Source organism: Poromitra crassiceps (genome assembly GCF_964638095.1).
Source record: "Poromitra crassiceps genome assembly, chromosome: 26".
Classification (NCBI taxonomy): Eukaryota; Metazoa; Chordata; class Actinopteri; order Beryciformes; family Melamphaidae; genus Poromitra; species Poromitra crassiceps.
This window is the reverse complement of record NC_139640.1, coordinates 3,461,919-3,482,141: the sequence shown is the minus strand read 5'-3', so window position 1 is coordinate 3,482,141 and position 20,223 is coordinate 3,461,919. Positions and strand designations below refer to the sequence as shown.

Here is a 20,223-nt window from a genome sequence, read left to right as displayed (position 1 = left end):
CTCTCAGAGAAGACGTCCAGTCCCAGTGGGTGTGCCCTGTCTCTCAGAGAAGACGTCCAGTCCCAGTGAGTGTGCTCTGTCTCTCAGAGAAGACGTCCAGTCCCAGTGGGTGTGCTCTGTCTCTCAGAGAAGACGTCCAGTCCCCAGTGGGTATGCTCTGTCTCTCAGAGAAGACGTCCAGTCCCCAGTGGGTATGCTCTGTCTCTCAGAGAAGACGTCCAGTCCCCAGTGGGTATGCTCTGTCTCTCAGAGAAGACGAGAACACTCCAGCCTTTTGCTGATATGTTGACAGTCCAGTTCATGTAAACCCTAAATACACCCTATCCCGTACTGTCTACCCGGGCCATCGGCCACATCGTTGCGGTCTTCTTAGCTGCGGCCAGCACTCCGCTGGTTGGATGGACGAACGGATGGACTGACTGACTGACCTTCCACATTACCTTATATTATCTTGAAAACATAAACCAGCCATTTCAAAGAGATATAATTTATGTAAGAGCACGTTTGGTAAATCATAACTTTGTGTCATGCACGTTATTTTTTTTTGTCAATTATTTATTTCTGTGTTTTCATCCATTTTTACAATGAAAGGCAGACATAACCCAGAAAGAAAAAGAGAAAGAAAAATAAATAAATAAAATAAATGAAAACATAAACAATACATGCGTTCATGAGTCAAGACAAGACACATCAAACCACAATAGGTGAGTAGTCAAAGGTCCATAAGAGGTTCCCAAGTCTTCAAAAAGACATCTCCCTTTTTTAGAGCATAAGTGCACTGATCCAGACTCAGTGTTTCATTCAGAGTTTTTTTTAACAGATTGAATGTTGGAGGTTTTTGATGATTCCAGTTGAGCAAGATGTATTTCTTAGCTATATATGATATTCTCCTCTTAACCGATATGGGGTCTAGCATCCTGTCCACATCCGTACTGAAAAGCTATCTTATAGATGTAATGTCCAAAGGAGTTTCCAGGATTCTGACAGTCAGATCATGTGCTGCATTCCAGAAGCGTTTCACTTTTCTGCATTTGCAAAAAAACATCGATAATTGACCCCGTGCATGTTTTGCCACGATTCCACATCGGGGATGAGTTAGGATACCATGCACATGGTATTGAAAACATATACACAGTAAATACTTTATAAATGAGACTAAATAAATGCAGTTAACAGGCTGTCTCATTGGTTTTATTTCCAGCTCAGTAAAGCAATATACACATTTTAATTATTGTGGAAGAAATTCTGAAAATCTATTTGGCGACCCAGTCTTTGGCAAAAAATGCTTTAAACAACCAATGTGATTGAAACGTTGATTACGCAGCTAAACCCATAGACTCATAAGGCAATATGCGACAGATGGAAACGCTGCTTCCCAACAAGTGGGGTTGGGTTCCCAAATCACCAAGCTTCACTATGTACCAAACATAGTACTGCTTCCCGTTGTGGATACCAAATTTCTTCATAAAATAAAATTCAGTCATTTAACCATGCAATAGCATCAGAAACACTAAATAACAAACTAGAAATGCGCAGATTATTTATTTTGTGAAGTTCTGGGCTGATGTCGATGTTTTTAATTAGGCTGTTTTGTTTGTTGTAGTTATTTGCAGAGTCAGCAGTCAGACAGCAAGGCTCTTGAGTACCACCAGGTGGAGCCTCGCGGGCCACCAGTGGTCCCCGGACCACATTTGGGGAATCAGTGCTGTAGGTGATCATCCGCAGCATGGGGCTTTAACAGTGGCAGAGTGAATCTTTAGCGCTGGGCGGCCCTACCTGTATCTGCAGCATGGGCTGCTGGGGCTTATCTTGATGGGCTGTGTGACAGGTGCTGCATCACATTAAAGACCTTACCAATCTTCCCTGTCACAGCCAGCAGGGGGCTCACAGATACACCTCCACTATCCCTCACTTTACTTTGCTCTCTTTACCCACACGGATTGCACAGCGTATCCAACTTGCCTGCACACGCACGCATACGCACGCACGCACGCACACACTGAGATGATTTGCGAGCGACCTCTGACCTATGACCCCTCCTCTGAGAGTTAAAATAGCGTCATCGGAGCACTCATAAATCACAGAGGTGAGAAATGGTGATAACCAGCGGATCTCTACCGAATAGAAGCTTATCCCCGTACGACTAAATTTACCCAGAGCAAAGGCATGCATGTAAGTTCCCCGATGAGTAACCACATGTTAATCCTTTGTACATCTCTAAGTCTTAATCTAGGACCTCTATCCCCTCCTCCCCGAGCATGGAGTAGGCAGTCTACCGATACAGGTGGCCTGATGGCACTTTTTCCCTCCAGGGTGAAATCATTTACTAACCTATATTAGGGGTTTAAGATAAAAATATAAAATAAGATGCATCGCGATGCGGACATGCACGATTCTGCATCGATTCACAAATGCCAAAAATCGATTATTAACTCATTGAGTGCCAGCCACTTTTGGAGAACGGACGCTCCCAGTGCCAGAGTTTTCAGAGCGTTTTCAGTGATTTCTCGAGGCCCACAGAATATTGTGTGATATTACTATGGGAAATCAATGAAAGTGTGGACCCAAGCAGCTCAAAAGGCAAAAGTATTCAAATTGAAAAAACGGTGGAGCTACTAGGAGTATTTTTATATAGCAATATTTAATGCGAAGTAATATATCTGTGTACAGGCAGTTACAAATCAGAATATATCTTCAAAGTTATACGGGCAGACAAAACGCAACGCGTTTCAACCACGTAGGTCTTCCTCAGGCAATGTTAGCTGCTCAGCTAACATTGCCTGAGGAAGACCTACGTGGTTGAAACGCGTTGCGTTTTGTCTGCCCGTATAACTTTGAAGATATATTCTGATTTGTAACTGCCTGTACACAGATATATTACTTCGCATTAAATATTGTGATATTACTATGTAAACACCGAACACGCAAAAAGAACAAGGAGACTCTATTGTATCATCAGCAAAAAAAAGTTTATTGATACCATTTTCCGTTCTTTAGTTATGAGCCGGAGAAGATAGGTTGTTTTCAGCGTTTTCAGGCATTTCAAATTATAAGCTGAGATATTCAGCCTTTTGTGAAATGCAGCATTTCAAGCACATTCACTGACTCTAGATACGGTAATATTTTCTGATGTAGTGATGTGGTGTAGTTGTGTCCTGCCCTGCGTGCCCCACCCCCCCTCCCCCCCCTCAGCTGAAAACTCCTCCCCACACTAGTAACACACAGCCTCGCACCAAGCGTCTAGGAAGCCTGGGAAGCGCCGCCTCCCAGGCAGCGCAACATGGAGAAGCCACACGCGGACTGCAGTGAAAGGTTTGGCTTTTCAGTGTCGCGCTGCTGCTTTTCTAGCGGCTAATCATGTGGAGAAACTATGCTGACAGACAGACAGAGGCAGAAGGACTCAGTTGTGTGCGCGGATTGACTGTGTTCGCACGCACCGTCAGTTGCAGCCAGAACAATCTACATGGCTCTGGACTGCAGCATGAGCGGGTTCTCTTTCATCAAGGCTATTTCAGGCTGTGTATTCCTGACATTTCTGTAATCTGGAGAGCACTGTCGCCACCTAAGGGTTCTGTAAAATAGGTTATAGACCTCCAATAGCTACTATAGTTGTACAGGAGCTGCGGAAGGCTTTGATCGACGTCCCACCGTCAAAAAACGCATTGGACGTCGAAGGACGTCCGTGGCACTCTACGTCACTATTTAATTGGACGTCGAAGGACGTCCATGGCACTCAATGAGTTAAAAATAAATAAATAATCGAATCAAATATAATGGAAGTACATGCAGTTGTTTATTTGGATCATAATACAATGCAATTCCAAATGCACTTTTGTTTTAAAAGTAGCCACACAGTGAGAAAAAAGAAAGTGAGAAAAAATAAATCATGTATTGGGGAAAAAAAGTGATGCATCGATTTAAGATGCATCGAGATGCATCGATAATTGTAATCGAATCGAATCGGAGCCTTCTAAATGGTAAATGGCCTGCATTTATATAGCGCTTTACAATCAGTAGGTAGTCTACATTCACCCATTCATACACCGATGGCGGCAGGCTGCCACGCAGGGTGCCTACACACCATCGGGAGCAAGGAGGGTTAAGTGTCTTGCCCAAAGACACAACGACAGCAGCTGAGACCTTTGAGATATGATTCGGTAATTCTTTCGAACAACGAGAGATCTCGTCAGAATGGATAAACCACTTTGTGTGAACAACGAGAGGGCTCGTTGAATAACTGATTCTGGGGCTGTCGGCTACGCTGCCTAACACTTAACTAACACTGGTAACACTGGTTTGGCTGTGTTTGTGCTAGGTGGAGTCCACCCAGAGTATGATCAGGATCCTGGGGCTGTCGGCTACGCTGCCTAACTACCTGGACGTGGCCTCCTTCCTGCACGTCAACCCCTACATCGGCCTCTTCTTCTTCGACAGCCGCTTCAGGCCCGTGCCCCTCGGCCAGACCTTTGTCGGCGTCAAAAGCCTCAACAAGGTACAAGGTTTGCTGCTGTAAACAGACTAAAGGGCCCTATCTGACGCCCGGTGAGCAAGGGCAAGCATTACCTTTGCTAGTTTCTAGCACTCCAAATCTCCCTTTTCCCCCCTTTTAATGACCACTGGGTCGCTGAGTGCTAGAAACTAGCAAAGATAAGGCTTGCCCTTGCCTTTGCACCAGGGCCTATCATAGGGCCCTAAGATCTTGATTGTGGGTCAATACTAGCCCAGTACTTCAGATTAATCAATTGTGGTATTTGACATGACAGTGTTCTATTTGTATTGTATTTGCTTCAAAAGTGACAATTTCTCATAATTTCTACATGATTGAATAACGTGGTGAATGCACCAGTCACAATGTGTACATAACAGATAAGAGCGTTTTGGCGCTGTTGGAATGTGTATTTTTGGTGACTTAACGGGAGTCGTAGCATTCCCTTGACTACCAGTCATTATGCTAAGCTAACTAGCACGAGGGGCGCATCACGCTTTCTATTACACGCACAAAGAGAAGGGCACCCGTCTTCCTATCGGGAATCTTTTTTTATTATTATTTAAAAGGGAGCATGGGGGCAATATCTGTCTATCTGTTTGTTTCAATTTTTGTCCCATAGGCAGTGATTATGTCATAGGCATTGTGACATCATCAGTCATGTCATAGGCATTGTGACATCATTAGTGACAGTGATGTCATCAGCGAAGTTGCGCAATTGTGCACTGCGCATGCCAATACAGCAGGTGATAATGGAGTAGGCGAGGCCACACAGCAGCCAAGCTGCATGCGACGAGCCTGTGCAGCGGGCAGGCCTTGGGGTTTCAGCCCAATTTTTTTTGCCATGTTCCTTTAAAACGGCCTTATTTAACAAAAAAAATCATTGTGGTTTTGTCTCCTGTTCAGATTCAGCAGCTTCATGACATGGAGGAGGTTTGCTATGACAAAGTTCTGGAGCAGGTTCGAGCTGGTCATCAGGTAAGGGCTTGTTCTGCATATATCTGTAGACCCCTTGTGTGTTTGCAAACAGCCATTACTTATTTTCATGGGCGGACCTGAACTAGTGGAAGAAAGTGACAGCTAGCGGTTCAGCTGCCATAGAAATATGGAAAATCCAGACGCCTATATACAGATCCTTTCCAAAAAATTTGAATTTAAATACCATGGATGACCGTGGATTGATTACATTTTGGTGATCAAAGGTCACTGTGACCTCACACACCCAATTTCCAAGCTCTGTAACGCAACATCTCAGGAGCGCCGTGACAGAATTTCTTCCAATTTGCCTCAAATGGCGATTTGGACTCAAGAATGAACTAATGGCGGAGGCATAAGTCCGCGTTGCGGTCGTTCTAGTTTTTTTCTTATTTTTTTTTTTTTTTTTTTTTGCCAGCAACAGACAGGTTATCTTACACAATTAAGCAAACTCTTATTCTTAGCAATGGGTGACGTTTCCTGACTATACTCAACTGTCAGGATGGTCATTGCTGTGCTGGACATCTTCATCTATTCATCTCCCTTTCGGAGATGAATAAATTACTCTGTACATTTATCTCGCCAGGAGGTAGAGCGGGTCGTCCACTAACCGGAAGGTCGGTGGTTCGATCCCTGGCTCCTCCGTCGAAGTGTCTTTGGGAAAGACACTGAACCCCAAATTGCTCCCGATGGCTGTGCCAGCACCCTGCGTGGCAGCTGGCCGCCTTCGGTGTGTGAATGGGTGAATGTAGGCACATTGTAAAGCTCTTTGGATAAAAGCGCTATATAAATGCAGTCCATTTACCATTTACCATTTACCATTTTGGCCTAAAAAAAAAGCCTCCTTGGCCAATGGTAGAGCCATATGAAGTCCGCGATCGCGGAAACGCGGAGGGAATCGCGGAATTGAGCAATAAAAATCAACTGTAAAATGTGGAATACTGCAGAATTTGACATAATTGGGCTGATATTCAACAATTCAACAGGCTAAACTTTAACAAGTTTAGAGGTTTTATCAGCAAGAAATGTAAGATTCATCTGGCAGTGGGAGCAGCCATCTTAACTCTTGTTCCATTCATTCATTCATTTTACTGTCCTTCCTTTCATGGGAAATCTTAACAGTGACTATTTTACAATAGTGTCCCTAGTGGTGGACTGTAGAATACATGTAAATGACAGACAGAACACAACAGAAGTCTGACTGTCTAAACAAAGTCTGACTGTAGAAAAATCTGAAGTAAATGTTTTGTTCACAGTTGTTTTTTCTTTATTTGAAGCGCACAATGAGAAGTTTATAAGCACTTTACAAACATTTGTTTTAAATAATTTGAATAGAATGTTTTGTACAGTCATCTACTGTATTTCTGACTTGAAGCACTTGTTATTAGACACTATTTCTGACGGTAAAATGAGCGTAAAAAGCAAAGCACAGAAATACGAAAAATGTAAATGGAAAAAACATAATTTGTGAAAAAATAAAATGGAATTTGGAAAAAAATAAAACTGATTTCATATGTCTCTAGCCAATGGGACAACAGCACAGAAACATGACAGCCAATCGGAGATGTCTCCTTCAAGTCAAAATGGCGGATTTGCTTTGCGCTGATGTTGCAATGGAACAACCTATTAGCGTTTGGTTCTTATCGATGTAATTTCTTTGCTACTTGTTTCCTCTGATTTTAATTGCTATCACTTTAGTGTGCCAGCAAATGTTTTAATGCCAAATAGTTTATTAATAAGCTAGACACTTCAGTAATGTTAGTCTAATTGAGCTGTCATGGCCTACGTTTGTTAGCTCCCAATTATTACAAATGACTAGAGGTTCCCAGGTAATACTAGTCCCAATTACTACAAATGACTAGAGGTTCCCAGGTAATACTAGTCCCAATTATTACAAATGACTAGAGGTTCCCAGGTAATACTAGTCCAAATTACTACAAATGAGTTCCCAGGTAATACTAGTCCCAATTACTGCAAATGACTAGAGGTTCCCAGGTAATACTAGTCCCAATTATTACAAATGACTGGACAATAAAGTTTTACTGTAAAATATCCTGCCTACTTTATATACCTCAAGTCACATCAAGTCATATATTTGTCAAGTGTTTATTTGAGGGATCATTGCAAAAAAAATGTGTGTAATATAATGTTTATATATAATATAAGAATATCGGCCAATATCGATATCAGATCTTTTTTTACTCCCTAATATTAAAAATCCAGTGTGGGTCGGGGCTCTAGTCCTCTGTGACCCCTGCACAGACTAGTCCAGACCGCTCCTACAGAGTGAGGTCATTTGTGTCCCGTGGCGTCCCCCACTCCCTCCCCCCCTCCCTCCCCCACTCCCCCCCCTCCCCCTCCCCACTCCCTCTCCCCTCCCCCTCCTCCACTCCCCCAAACTCAATCTGTGAATGGTATAAATCAGATGATGCTCCAGCATCCACACTAAACACTCCCTCCCTTCCCCACATTCACTTTATCTGCCTTATTAAATCTTCTCAATGAAACATTTCCTGCAGCCGTCCAGTAGTCTGACCTTGCCTTTGCGAGGAAAAGGCGATGTGAATTTCCCTTGTGGGCAAGTCCTGACCCGAACAGCAAGTAACTCCCATCCATTCAGCATGATTTCTTTATTTTTTTCTCTCTCTCTCTCCCCCCAAAACCCCCCCACCCACCACCCACCATGCTTCTTTATGATTGTATTGTTTATTGAAACTGTCACTATACGTCGTTTGGGAGCGAAAGGACTTGACGAGGCGGACCGGCGACATTGGCGCGAACATCGGAACGGATCGCCTCTAAAACTCCCTTGGATAAATATTCCACTTAACTTTTACATGAATCACAACTCGTACGGTAAAATATTCTCTTGTGAACCTCTTGGAATGAACGCTTGCTATCGGAACTCTCTGGAATGCTTATCTCTCCAAACCCCCCCCCCCCTCCCCCCCAACACACACACACACACACACACACACACACACACACACACACACCCTCACTTCCTCCACTCAGAAGGCCTGTTGGGAACATGAGAGTTGTGAATTCAGCCTTTGCCGTTTACCCCCATCTGCTACAGGAGTTGAGCTCCCCATTGAGCATCGTTATTATTCCGTCCATTTTATTGCAGTGCACACACACACACACACACACACACACACACACACACAAACACACACACACACTCCCTTTCTCTCTTCCTGTTTCTCGTGCGTCCTCTTTCTCTCACACACACTTTCCCTCTGTAGCTGCCAAGGGGGGGTAGCTAGCTAGTAGGGCTGTGAATCTTCACTGGCCTCACGATTCGATTCGATTACGATTCAGAGGGCTAAGATTCGATTCGATTACGATTATCGATGCACCTCGATGCATCTTAAATCGATGCATCACTTTTTTCCGCAATACATGGTTTATTTTTTCTCACTTTCTTTTTTCTCATTGTGTGGCTACTTTTAAAATAAAAGTGCATTTGGAATTGCATTGTATTATGATCCATAATTAAAATAAACAACTGCATGTACTTCCATTTTATTTTATTTTATTATAAAAAAGAAAAAAGAAAAAATTTAATAATCGATTTTTTACATTTGTGAATCGATGCAGAATCGTGCACGTCCGCATCGCGATGCATCTTATAATCGATTCTTTTTGACACCCCTAGTAGCTAGTAGCTCCGTTCGTGAAGCCAATGCGGAAAACCTGCATCCTTTCTAATGTGGGGGGCGACTCCGCTGGCTGCAAAAAGAAGTCTGATTGTATGGAAGTCAATGGGAAAATGACCAGACTTCTCACTTGATTTATGGCCTCAGTAAACACTTTCCTAAACGGGTTTATGCTCTCAACCACTAGTTTCAAGTCTTCAATACAGCATGGTGTTCATTTTGTAGTTCGATTTCGAGTCAAATAGAAGATAAAGCGGACTATGTTTTGAGGCGTGATTGACAGGTCGCCTGTCCAGTGATCGCGCAGCTCGTCTCCTGCGCTCGATATTAAATTGTCAAGAAGCGATTGTGACATATATTAATTTAATATGATGGATGACATTTTTTATGACCCCCCCCCCCCTTCCCAACTCCCAACCCTCCTGCTGGGATGCAGGCCGGCAGAAAGAGTTTAATAAGATCAGAAGCCGTCAGTCACTGCCGAGAACGCTTCCACCCGGCTCAGCGGTGCTGATAGAACACCTTCAATAAATAGCGTTTGCTGCAGCGGTCTCTCCGGGGGGCCCGATGTGTGAGCAAGCAGCTACACACAGCTAGGTTCTGACGTATGGTCTCTCGCAATGCAAGAAGTCACAGAAACGACTGGGAAATAGCATCAAATATCTGGGGTATCAGATAATTGAACACATTTTCATGCCAGACATTCCTGTAGGCTTTGAATGGGTTTTTCCTATTCAGTGCCTCCTGTTCAGCAGCGTGGTCTGAACTTGTTCTGCCGTAAGTTATCTTTTCCGCATTTCAAATTGTGTGTCAATGTGCCCTCTGACAGGTGGGTCTATATCAGTGTTTCTCAAACTTTTTCAGGACAAGGACCACTTAACCAATAAATAAAAACTCGGGGACCACCTAACTCCCAAAACATCCCCAAAAACAATAAGCCTACTACTGTACTTCAACTGTAAATTACAAATTACAGGCTAATTCAATGACAAATAGCATTAAGGCTGTACAATTAATCACATTTTTGGCTTTCCACAATTATGAAAACAAGATAACCGATATAATATATATATATATATATATATATATATATATACCGTAAATTCCGGACTATAAGCCGCACCTTTTTTCCCGTTTTTTGGCCTTTTTTGGCCCCTGCGGCTTATATAACGGTGCGGCTTATCTATGGATTTTTTCCAAAAAAAAAAAAAAAAAACTCTCTTTTTTAGCACTCTTTCTAACTATAAATCCTATATAACTATAATAAGTTTTAATTTCCTCTCTTGCACTCTTTTCACCACACTGTATGACACTGTGTGCACTGTAAAAAACAACACAGGTGGTGTTGTGTTATGTTGTTTTGTTGAAATGTTAATAAATGGGAGCTTCCTCAAACAGCCATCTCTTTCCCAACAATCCCCTCTGTGCATGAACCCTTACATATGGTAATTAAACATTAAAACACAATAAAAAAAAAAAACCATTAAAACACCCGCGGCTTATAGTCCGGTGCGGCTTATATAAGAAAAAAAGTCAACTTTGCAGGTGCGGCTTATACACCGGTGCGGCTTATAGTCCGGAATTTACGGTATATATATATTTATATATTTATATATTTATTTATTTATTTTAGTCCATTGACCTTTTTTTTTTAACAGTTATTTTTCCTTTTCAGTTCAAATATAGCCTATTCAAAGTTCAAGGAAAGTTTTTTTAAGTTCAATAAATGCACAATGTTGCCAAAGTCAAATAGGCTATCTGTTGCCATCTTAAAGTAGCATTCAGTTTTTGTGTTCAAATAAGTGTTAACTGGCTCTATATTCTGACAGCAATTACTGAAATAGTGTGTTTGGTCAGTAACTTGGAACTCCCAACCCCCACTGTAGGCCTACTCTGTCTCTCTCCTGTAGCCCTGCAGGCCGAGTGGATGTATCTACGCAATCGTAAGTCGTAGAGACTCATGGGTGGCGGCACTGGATTCGGGATGAAAAAATACATATAGTCCTTATATATATATAGGCAATGTGATCGGACCTTCTGTTTCCCAGAAAATGTTAACATCTCTCTGATTGGATAGTGGGGGGTGTAAAAAAAGGAAAAAAATATAAATCTACTCGCGGACCACTAGGGGGCGCCCGCGGACCACTGTTTGAGAAACACTGGTCTATATGAAACACATGAGCTTAGAATCTGGTAACACCCCTTGTACAGTAGGTTTCATTTTTTTATTTAGTTATTTTAGTCGCAAGTTATATTCTTTTATTTATTCTTATGTCCTTTTATTTATTCTTATATTATTTTTTTTCTTTTTCTTTTTTGGATTGCGTTACACTGCACTGGAGGCCTGTTGGTGATTGAAATGTTGCATTACAACATCGCTGTCATTTCACAAAACAGACGTTGCACTTTGACCTTTGGATGTTCTGCTAGTCTGAGCGTCAGGCCGATACACCTGACAGCTCATCTTTGTCAGTGAAGCTTTTTGGGGTTTTAGCGGAAGGTGGACTACAGTTGTACAGCGGAGAATGATAAACGGTGTAGTGCATTTGTATAGCGCTTCTCTAGTAACGACCACTCAAAGCGCTTTACAACGCATGCCTACATTCACACACATTCATACACCATTGGCGGCAAGCTGGTTGGGTGCTGGCACAACCATCGAAAGCGATTTGGCGTTCGTCAGTGTCTTGCCCAAGGACACTTCAACATGCAGACTGGAGGAGCCGGGGATCGAACTACTGACCTTCTGAGTAGTGGACGACCCGACCCGCTCTACCTCCTGAGCCACAGCCGCCCCATATAGTGAATGAGGGGGATACCTTGGGCCATATCTTATGCCCGGGTGTAAGGGCAAATATTTGCTAGTTTCTAGCACTAAAAACTTAGCTCCGCCTACCCTGTGTCACAACAGACACCAAGTTCATAACTGCTGTAATACTGAAAATGCAAAGGCTTCCATCTTAACAGACATTTATTGACATGAAACTATTTGAGATGATAACTTGAAGTAAAGAATATGTGTTCTATCTCTGGTCTCAGGTGATGGTGTTTGTTCACGCCCGTAACGCCACGGTGAGGACGGCCCAGGGGTTGATCGAGCTGGCCAAGAACCGCGGGGAGACCTCCTCCTTCCAGTCTGAGCAGGGCTCAGACTACGGCCAGTGTGAAAAGCAGGTACAGTGCCACACGGCATACACACATCCTTACAAAGCCAAGCAGGTACAGTGCCACAGCATACACACATCCTTACAAAGCCAAGCAGGTACAGTGCCACACGGCATACACACATCCTTACAAAGCCAAGCAGGTACAGTGCCACACGGCATACACACATCCTTACAAAGCCAAGCAGGTACAGTGCCACAGCATACACACATCCTTACAAAGCCAAGCAGGTACAGTGCCACACGGCATACACACATCCTTACAAAGCCAAGCGGGTACAGTGCCACACAGCATACACACATCCTTACAAAGCCAAGCAGGTACAGTGCCACACAGCATACACACATCCTTACAAAGCCAAGCAGGTACAGTGCCACAGCATACACACATCCTTACAAAGCCAATCAGGTACAGTGCCACACAGCATACACACATCCTTACAAAGCCAATCAGGTACAGTGCCACACAGCATACACACATCCTTACAAAGCCAAGCAGGTACAGTGCCACACAGCATACACACATCCTTACAAAGCCAAGCAGGTACAGTGCCACACGGCATACACACATCCTTACAAAGCCAAGCGGGTACAGTGCCACACAGCATACACACATCCTTACAAAGCCAAGCAGGTACAGTGCCACACAGCATACACACATCCTTACAAAGCCAAGCAGGTACAGTGCCACACAGCATACACACATCCTTACAAAGCCAAGCGGGTACAGTGCCACACAGCATACACACATCCTTACAAAGCCAAGCAGGTACAGTGCCACACAGCATACACACATCCTTACAAAGCCAAGCAGGTACAGTGCCACACAGCATACACACATCCTTACAAAGCCAAGCAGGTACAGTGCCACACAGCATACACACATCCTTACAAAGCCAAGCAGGTACAGTGCCACACAGCATACACACATCCTTACAAAGCCAAGCAGGTACAGTGCCACACAGCATACACACATCCTTACAAAGCCAAGCGGGTACAGTGCCACACAGCATACACACATCCTTACAAAGCCAAGCGGGTACAGTGCCACACAGCATACACACATCCTTACAAAGCCAAGCAGGTACAGTGCCACACAGCATACACACATCCTTACAAAGCCAAGCAGGTACAGTGCCACACAGCATACACACATCCTTACAAAGCCAAGCGGGTACAGTGCCACACAGCATACACACATCCTTACAAAGCCAAGCAGGTACAGTGCCACACAGCATACACACATCCTTACAAAGCCAAGCAGGTACAGTGCCACACAGCATACACACATCCTTACAAAGCCAAGCAGGTACAGTGCCACACAGCATACACACATCCTTACAAAGCCAAGCGGGTACAGTGCCACACAGCATACACACATCCTTACAAAGCCAAGCAGGTACAGTGCCACACAGCATACACACATCCTTACAAAGCCAAGCAGGTACAGTGCCACACAGCATACACACATCCTTACAAAGCCAAGCGGGTACAGTGCCACACAGCATACACACATCCTTACAAAGCCAAGCAGGTACAGTGCCACACAGCATACACACATCCTTACTAAGCCAAGTGGGCACAGTGCCACACAGCATACACACATCCTTACAAAGCCAAGCAGGTACAGTGCCACACAGCATACACACATCCTTACAAAGCCAAGCGGGTACAGTGCCACACAGCATACACACATCCTTACAAAGCCAAGCAGGTACAGTGCCACACAGCATACACACATCCTTACAAAGCCAAGCAGGTACAGTGCCACACAGCATACACACATCCTTACAAAGCCAAGCAGGTACAGTGCCACACAGCATACACACATCCTTACAAAGCCAAGCAGGTACAGTGCCACACAGCATACACACATCCTTACAAAGCCAAGCGGGTACAGTGCCACACAGCATACACACATCCTTACAAAGCCAAGCAGGTACAGTGCCACACAGCATACACACATCCTTACAAAGCCAAGCAGGTACAGTGCCACAGCATACACACATCCTTACAAAGCCAAGCAGGTACAGTGCCACACAGCATACACACATCCTTACAAAGCCAATCAGGTACAGTGCCACACAGCATACACACATCCTTACAAAGCCAAGCAGGTACAGTGCCACACAGCATACACACATCCTTACAAAGCCAAGCGGGTACAGTGCCACACAGCATACACACATCCTTACAAAGCCAAGCAGGTACAGTGCCACACAGCATACACACATCCTTACAAAGCCAAGCAGGTACAGTGCCACACAGCATACACACATCCTTACAAAGCCAAGCAGGTACAGTGCCACACAGCATACACACATCCTTACAAAGCCAAGCAGGTACAGTGCCACACAGCATACACACATCCTTACTAAGCCAAGTGGGCCAGCTTAGCTTAGCTGCCACTGAAACATGGTGCTTTCTCTTCGGCCTCACAAGTTGTTTTAGTGGCGCCACATCTCTGCGCTGACATGATATTGATATTGTAAAGTTGTTTATTTGTGTTAGTTGTTTGTCACAGAGAAGTCAAGCTGCGACTGTATCTTAGCTCTGGGGCTCGCTCGCTTCCTCTTCCAGATACTTGTGTCTGTGCAATATTTGTCCTTGTGTCATGAAACTAGCTTCCTTTTTTAAGAATATAAGAATACATAAAATAACTAGTATTTACAGTCGTACCATGTTTGAGTGACTGCTTTTCAGCGTAGCTTAGGACCAGAGTGTTTTGGGAATAATAGAGAGCAAGTTATGCTGAATACTGCACATTATTTATTTGCATATAGGCTACTAGCGATTTAGTCATGATAGAAAGCTGGTAGAAAATGTGCAAAGCGGCCCTTTAATTAATTACTCTGTTTTTTTATGTTATTTTTCTTTGTCACCTCCTGCTGTGGAAAACTTGTTTTAAAGGTCCCATTCCGTGCAAAAGCTGTTTTTACTTGTAAATGCATATATACTGCTGTCAGCCCTCCCTGTAATGAGTGGTCACACGCTCAGAACTGCCACAGTTGGATTTGTCCCTATCCAGCGTCCCTCTGCAGTCTCCTCCAAGCCACACCCCCAAACGCTTCGTTTGCCCAGAGGGGAATCTGGGGGAATCGGGACGTCACTAGCTTCCTCTGCATACTGCGCGGGTCTCTCTCACACAAGCTACCTGCACCATTTAGTCTATAGCCACAAAATTAACACTTCTAGCTGGAGCGACGCCAACTGTACGTGATCCAGCAACTGCAGAGGTGCATTCGGTAAGTCTAGGCATTTTGAGATGTCCTCTTTAGCGTAGTACCGTTTAGTTAACGATAACTCGCAACCTAGCGTGCTGGTCCACAGACGCTAATCTGATTGGCCGCTGGGAGCCTGGGGCGGGCTCTCCCTCAGCGGCCAATGGGAACTGTTAGTTCTGAATATATTATAGAAACAAGCCGTTCTTGGGAAGCAACCAGAAGAGGGAGTGAGAACTCCGTCACAACAAACGGGTTTGCTATATTTTCGACAGATTAATCCAGAATCATGTTTTATGGACCAGAGACACACGTTTTTAAGAGGTTACAGCTGCACGAATTGGGACCTTTAATGTTATTTTTCTTTGCTGCAACGACCCAATTTCCCCACTCGAATCATTCAAGTTAAGTGTTCATTTTTACATCAAATTTTGATGTCGTCATAGTCTTTTGACTAAAATGCCATTTAGTTTTAGTCATATTAAAGCCCCAATCAGTAAGATTTTTGACATTTTTTACTGAAATATAACTGCTTTTTAGTCACAGGACATGGTAGATTGACTTTTAATAGGGAGACCCTCGTCTTTATTTATCCCACACCGCCCTCCATTGCCCAGCACTGGGACTAAGCAGTTTGTCTGTCACGTCCCGTACCAAGAAAAAAAAGAAAAGAAAAGCATGCGCGCATGCGCTGTACAGCGGAAGCGCTGTGTTCATCAAAACGAGGAAGTAACTCGATTCGGATTTGCTACGAAAATGATGTTTCACGGAACTATGGATTATTATTTCATCACGTGGTGAGTACCTGATGTCACAACATGTACATAGAGCTTCTGGCGCTGTGTTTTGTTGACTTTGAACGGCGATATCGTTATCGATACTAATGCACGCAGAGGGCGCAGTGGAAAACTTACTGAGTGGGGCTTTAAGGTCATCTGAAATGTTTTAGTTTTAGTCTAGTTTTAGTTCACTAATATCATATTAGTCAACTAAATCTACGGTAGATTTACTCGACTAAAATTTAACAGGCTGAGTTAAAGTGTAATGCGTTATTTAAATGTTTCTCTAAAATTTCCAAGCTCATTGGAAAGATCTATGAATCTGTTATTATGGAATGGTGTTAAGGTTAGAAGATCCAACACAGACAGATGTAACTGTTTTTCTTCTTCTCTTCTGAGTGGATCTCTTTCCAGTTCATCCCTCCCTAACATTTACGTCTACTTTTTATTTGTTGACAAAAAATGTATTCGGTCTCAAGTTTGTCTAGTTTTCATCAGCAAAAATAGGTCATTGACCAACATTTTTCGTCATAGTTTTTGGCCACGAAATTAACACTGTTCAAGTTTAGTGTTTTGTTATCTCAATCAGTGATAGCGAGTAGAATTGAAAATATTGTGTATTATTAATCGAAAACTTTAGATATGATGATCAAAACTGATTTGATCATGTGTAGGCCTTGAAGCAGCGGCCCCCTGCTGCTGCTAAATGATATGAGATGTCAGGAAGTCAGAGCAGCTACTTTTGGGAATCTAAAATATAAGATAGCTTTGATTTGTGTGACTTTTTTGGTCACAGCATTACCGTATTCCATTTGTGTTATTTCATAGTGTTGATGTCTAGTATTATTCTAAACGGTTAAAACAAAACAAAAGTCTTAAGATGGATGTATGCAAATGTTACTTAAGTCCCTGGAAACCAAAATCCACAAAAACGTTCTAACTATGTTATTTAGGGTCGTATGTGAGTAATTGTGTGGCTCAGAAAGTATGAACCATTACTTTCAACCCAAAGCCTTAAAATCGCCACTTTTCTACAAGGTCTGGATTTCCATTTCCTCATTGAAGAGAGCGGTGCGCGCGGTGCTAAAATGCATGATCTTATCACGTCATAAGATTTAATCGAATCACACACACGCATGCACGCACGTGCGCACACACACTGACACACACACAGTAGCGCTGTGCACTCGCAGCGCAGAGATCTCTTCCTCTCTGTAAACCCTCTCTGTCTGTGCTATGCGTCGAGCAACGCGCGAACACACACACACACATTCCATCTCTCTTTCCTTATCTCTCTCTCCCTCCGTTAATGGAGAGAGAGGTCTCCTCCAAGCAGGTCTCCTCCAGCAGGTCTCCTCTGCTGCAGACGGGACACGCCCACACAGTCCGCGGGAGAAAATACACTCTAAAATCTAATTGATCCTCATGACTTTTGCCATGACTGTCAAACCTAAATTTATATACTTTGCGACGTTCATCATCATTCAAATTTGGCTGGTGGCTTATTAACTCATTGAGTGCCAATGACGACTTTAGTCGTCAATTCGGATAGTAACGTTGAGTGCCAATGACGACTAAAGTCGTCAATTGCGTTTTTTGACGGTGGGATGTGGATCAAAGCCAGATCCATCTCCTGTAAAATTTTTCGGGCATGTTGAATGTGTATAACCTATTTTACCGACCCATTAGGTGGCGACAGTGCTCTCCAGATTAGAGAAAGGCGAGGAAAAAAGAGAGAAGAAGTCATTGGGGAAACGGAAATAGCATCGATATGCATGAAGCATAACGTTAGCTGTGCCTGTGAACAGCAGTCAATCTGCTGCCACAATTGAGCCCCTCCGTCTCCGCTGCGATAGCCCCTCCATATGATTTAGTTGCCGACACCAGCGTCTTTCTGAAAAGTTACATTATTCTCAGCTGGGAGCCGGCGACATGCTGTGAGTGTGAGTGTGTGTGCAGCGCACTTTTCAGTGCAGAGCAAACGCAGAGCAAACGCAGCAGAGTCACCAGAGACACTCCCACGGAGGAGGAGGGGGGGGGGGGGTGGGGCACGCAGGGCAGCAAACAACCATTGACAGTAAACACAGACCCAGACAGCAGGCTCGATGCACAGAGACAGGCAAACAAGCTAGAATATCTGATGCCCGCCAGCAGTAAATCAAGACCAGCAAGAAGGTGTAGGGTCTGCGCACGCAGGGGCCAGCGCTGCTGGTTGCAGCTAAAAAATATTATTTGGCCAAACAAAATTCCTTTGTTTTCACTGTTTTATTGAAGGAAATTATTTTTGAGGTGTCACATCAGAAAATATTAGCTTCAGAGTCAGTGATGTGCTTGAAATGCTTCATTTCACAAAAGGCTGAATATCTCAGCTTCTAAATTGAAACGTGTTTTTTTGCTGAAATCAACCTATCTTCTCCGGCTGATAACTAAAGAACGGAAAATGATATCAATAAACTTTTTTTTGCAGATGATAGAATAGAGTCTCCTCGTTCTTTGTGCATGTTCGGTGTTTACATAGTACCGTAATATCACACAATATTCTGTGGGCCTCGAGAAATCACTGAAAACGCTCTGAAACTCTGGCACTGGGAGCGTCTGTTCTCCAAAAGTGGCTGGCACTCAATGAGTTAACAGGTTCCTGTGATGTGATGAACTCAAAATGCTAAATAATAAACAATTATTTCTGGTTTCCAGGGACTTTAAGTATAACTTAATAACATATTTAGTTTTTGAGGGACCTGGCCAAGAAAAGCAGCACAAAGTTACAGACGATGACATTGCATTAAATAACATTATCTTTATAGAGAAATGAACAGTGTTGGGCAAGTTACTTTAAATTAGTAACTTAGTTACAGTTACTAGTTACTGCTCTGAAAAGTAACTCAGTTACTCTAAGTTACTCGTTACTTTCCAGGTAACTAGTTACTAGGAAAGTAACTTGAGTTACTTTTTTTTAAACTCTCAATTCTCTTATTAATGCACACACATTATTTTGGGGTTGCTGTAGCACAGTGTGGGACAACTGTCAAATTTGATCATTGTACCCATTATCACTACGACGAAAAGTAGTGGAACAAGAAAACACAACATTTAGGCATTGAGGCATATTTATTATTGCCTTCAAAAAGTAGCCAGTACACTTTTGGCAGTGTATAATTAACAACTGTATCAGTAGTCTATAATATCCTGGCTGAACAACATAAACACTGTGGTTACCGTTTGTAAAAGCGGAGTGACAGTGAGCAGCAGAGCCCAGCGCTGCCTGCAGATAGGGACAGAGCAGAGCCCCAAAGCAGCCACTCGTCGCGGCTGCCTTTAATAACAGTTCATCTCCAAAATTGCAGCAGACTTGCACGCATTTTTTTTCCCATTTCATGACCAAACAACGCGAAACACACCGTGAACACCCTCCAACGCGAGGGGAATCTGTAAGTGAGAGACGAGTGCTGTGCTTGCCTGGGTGCAGCAGGGCACTGGTGACAGACAGCCTGAGAGAAGCGAGGAGGAGAGGGCTCCATGCTGCTGACTCGCCGAGCGGTGTGAAGTGAACACCGCTACCGTACACAACACAGCTCGCGCAAAATTACCCGTTTCACTATCAGAATTTGGTCCAGTAACATTAGAAAGTGTAGAAGTGCCTTCCTCATCAGACCGCCGTCAGACTCGCATTTTCCTCTCTACCCTCGCTGCTGTAGGTCCCGCAAAGAATCGTGAAGTAACGAGTAACGAGCCAGTTTAAACCGCAATAATTGTGTAAGTACGTTACGTTAACTGATGAAGTAATTTGTTACAGTACTCGTTACCGCAAAAAGTAACTTAGTTACTGTAACGCGTTACTTAATAACGCGTTAGTCCCAACACTGGAAATGAATAGTGCAAATCACATACTGTTATAGAAAGGTAAATCGATGTGATTCATTGACCACCGGCTTACTA

General features: G+C 43.5%; 1 protein-coding gene across 1 annotated transcript in view; it reads left to right on the top strand.

The window, feature by feature from the left end:
• Positions 1-20,223, top strand: part of ascc3 (activating signal cointegrator 1 complex subunit 3) — a gene marked incomplete at its 5' end in the record, with an annotated part of 152,707 nt that overhangs the window by 5,646 nt on the left and 126,838 nt on the right. The window contains 3 exons of the mRNA XM_083661237.1: positions 4,316-4,492; positions 5,393-5,464; positions 12,163-12,297. Of these exons, the coding sequence (XP_083517363.1) occupies positions 4,316-4,492; positions 5,393-5,464; positions 12,163-12,297 (384 nt within the window). The remainder of the gene's footprint in view (positions 1-4,315; positions 4,493-5,392; positions 5,465-12,162; positions 12,298-20,223) is intronic.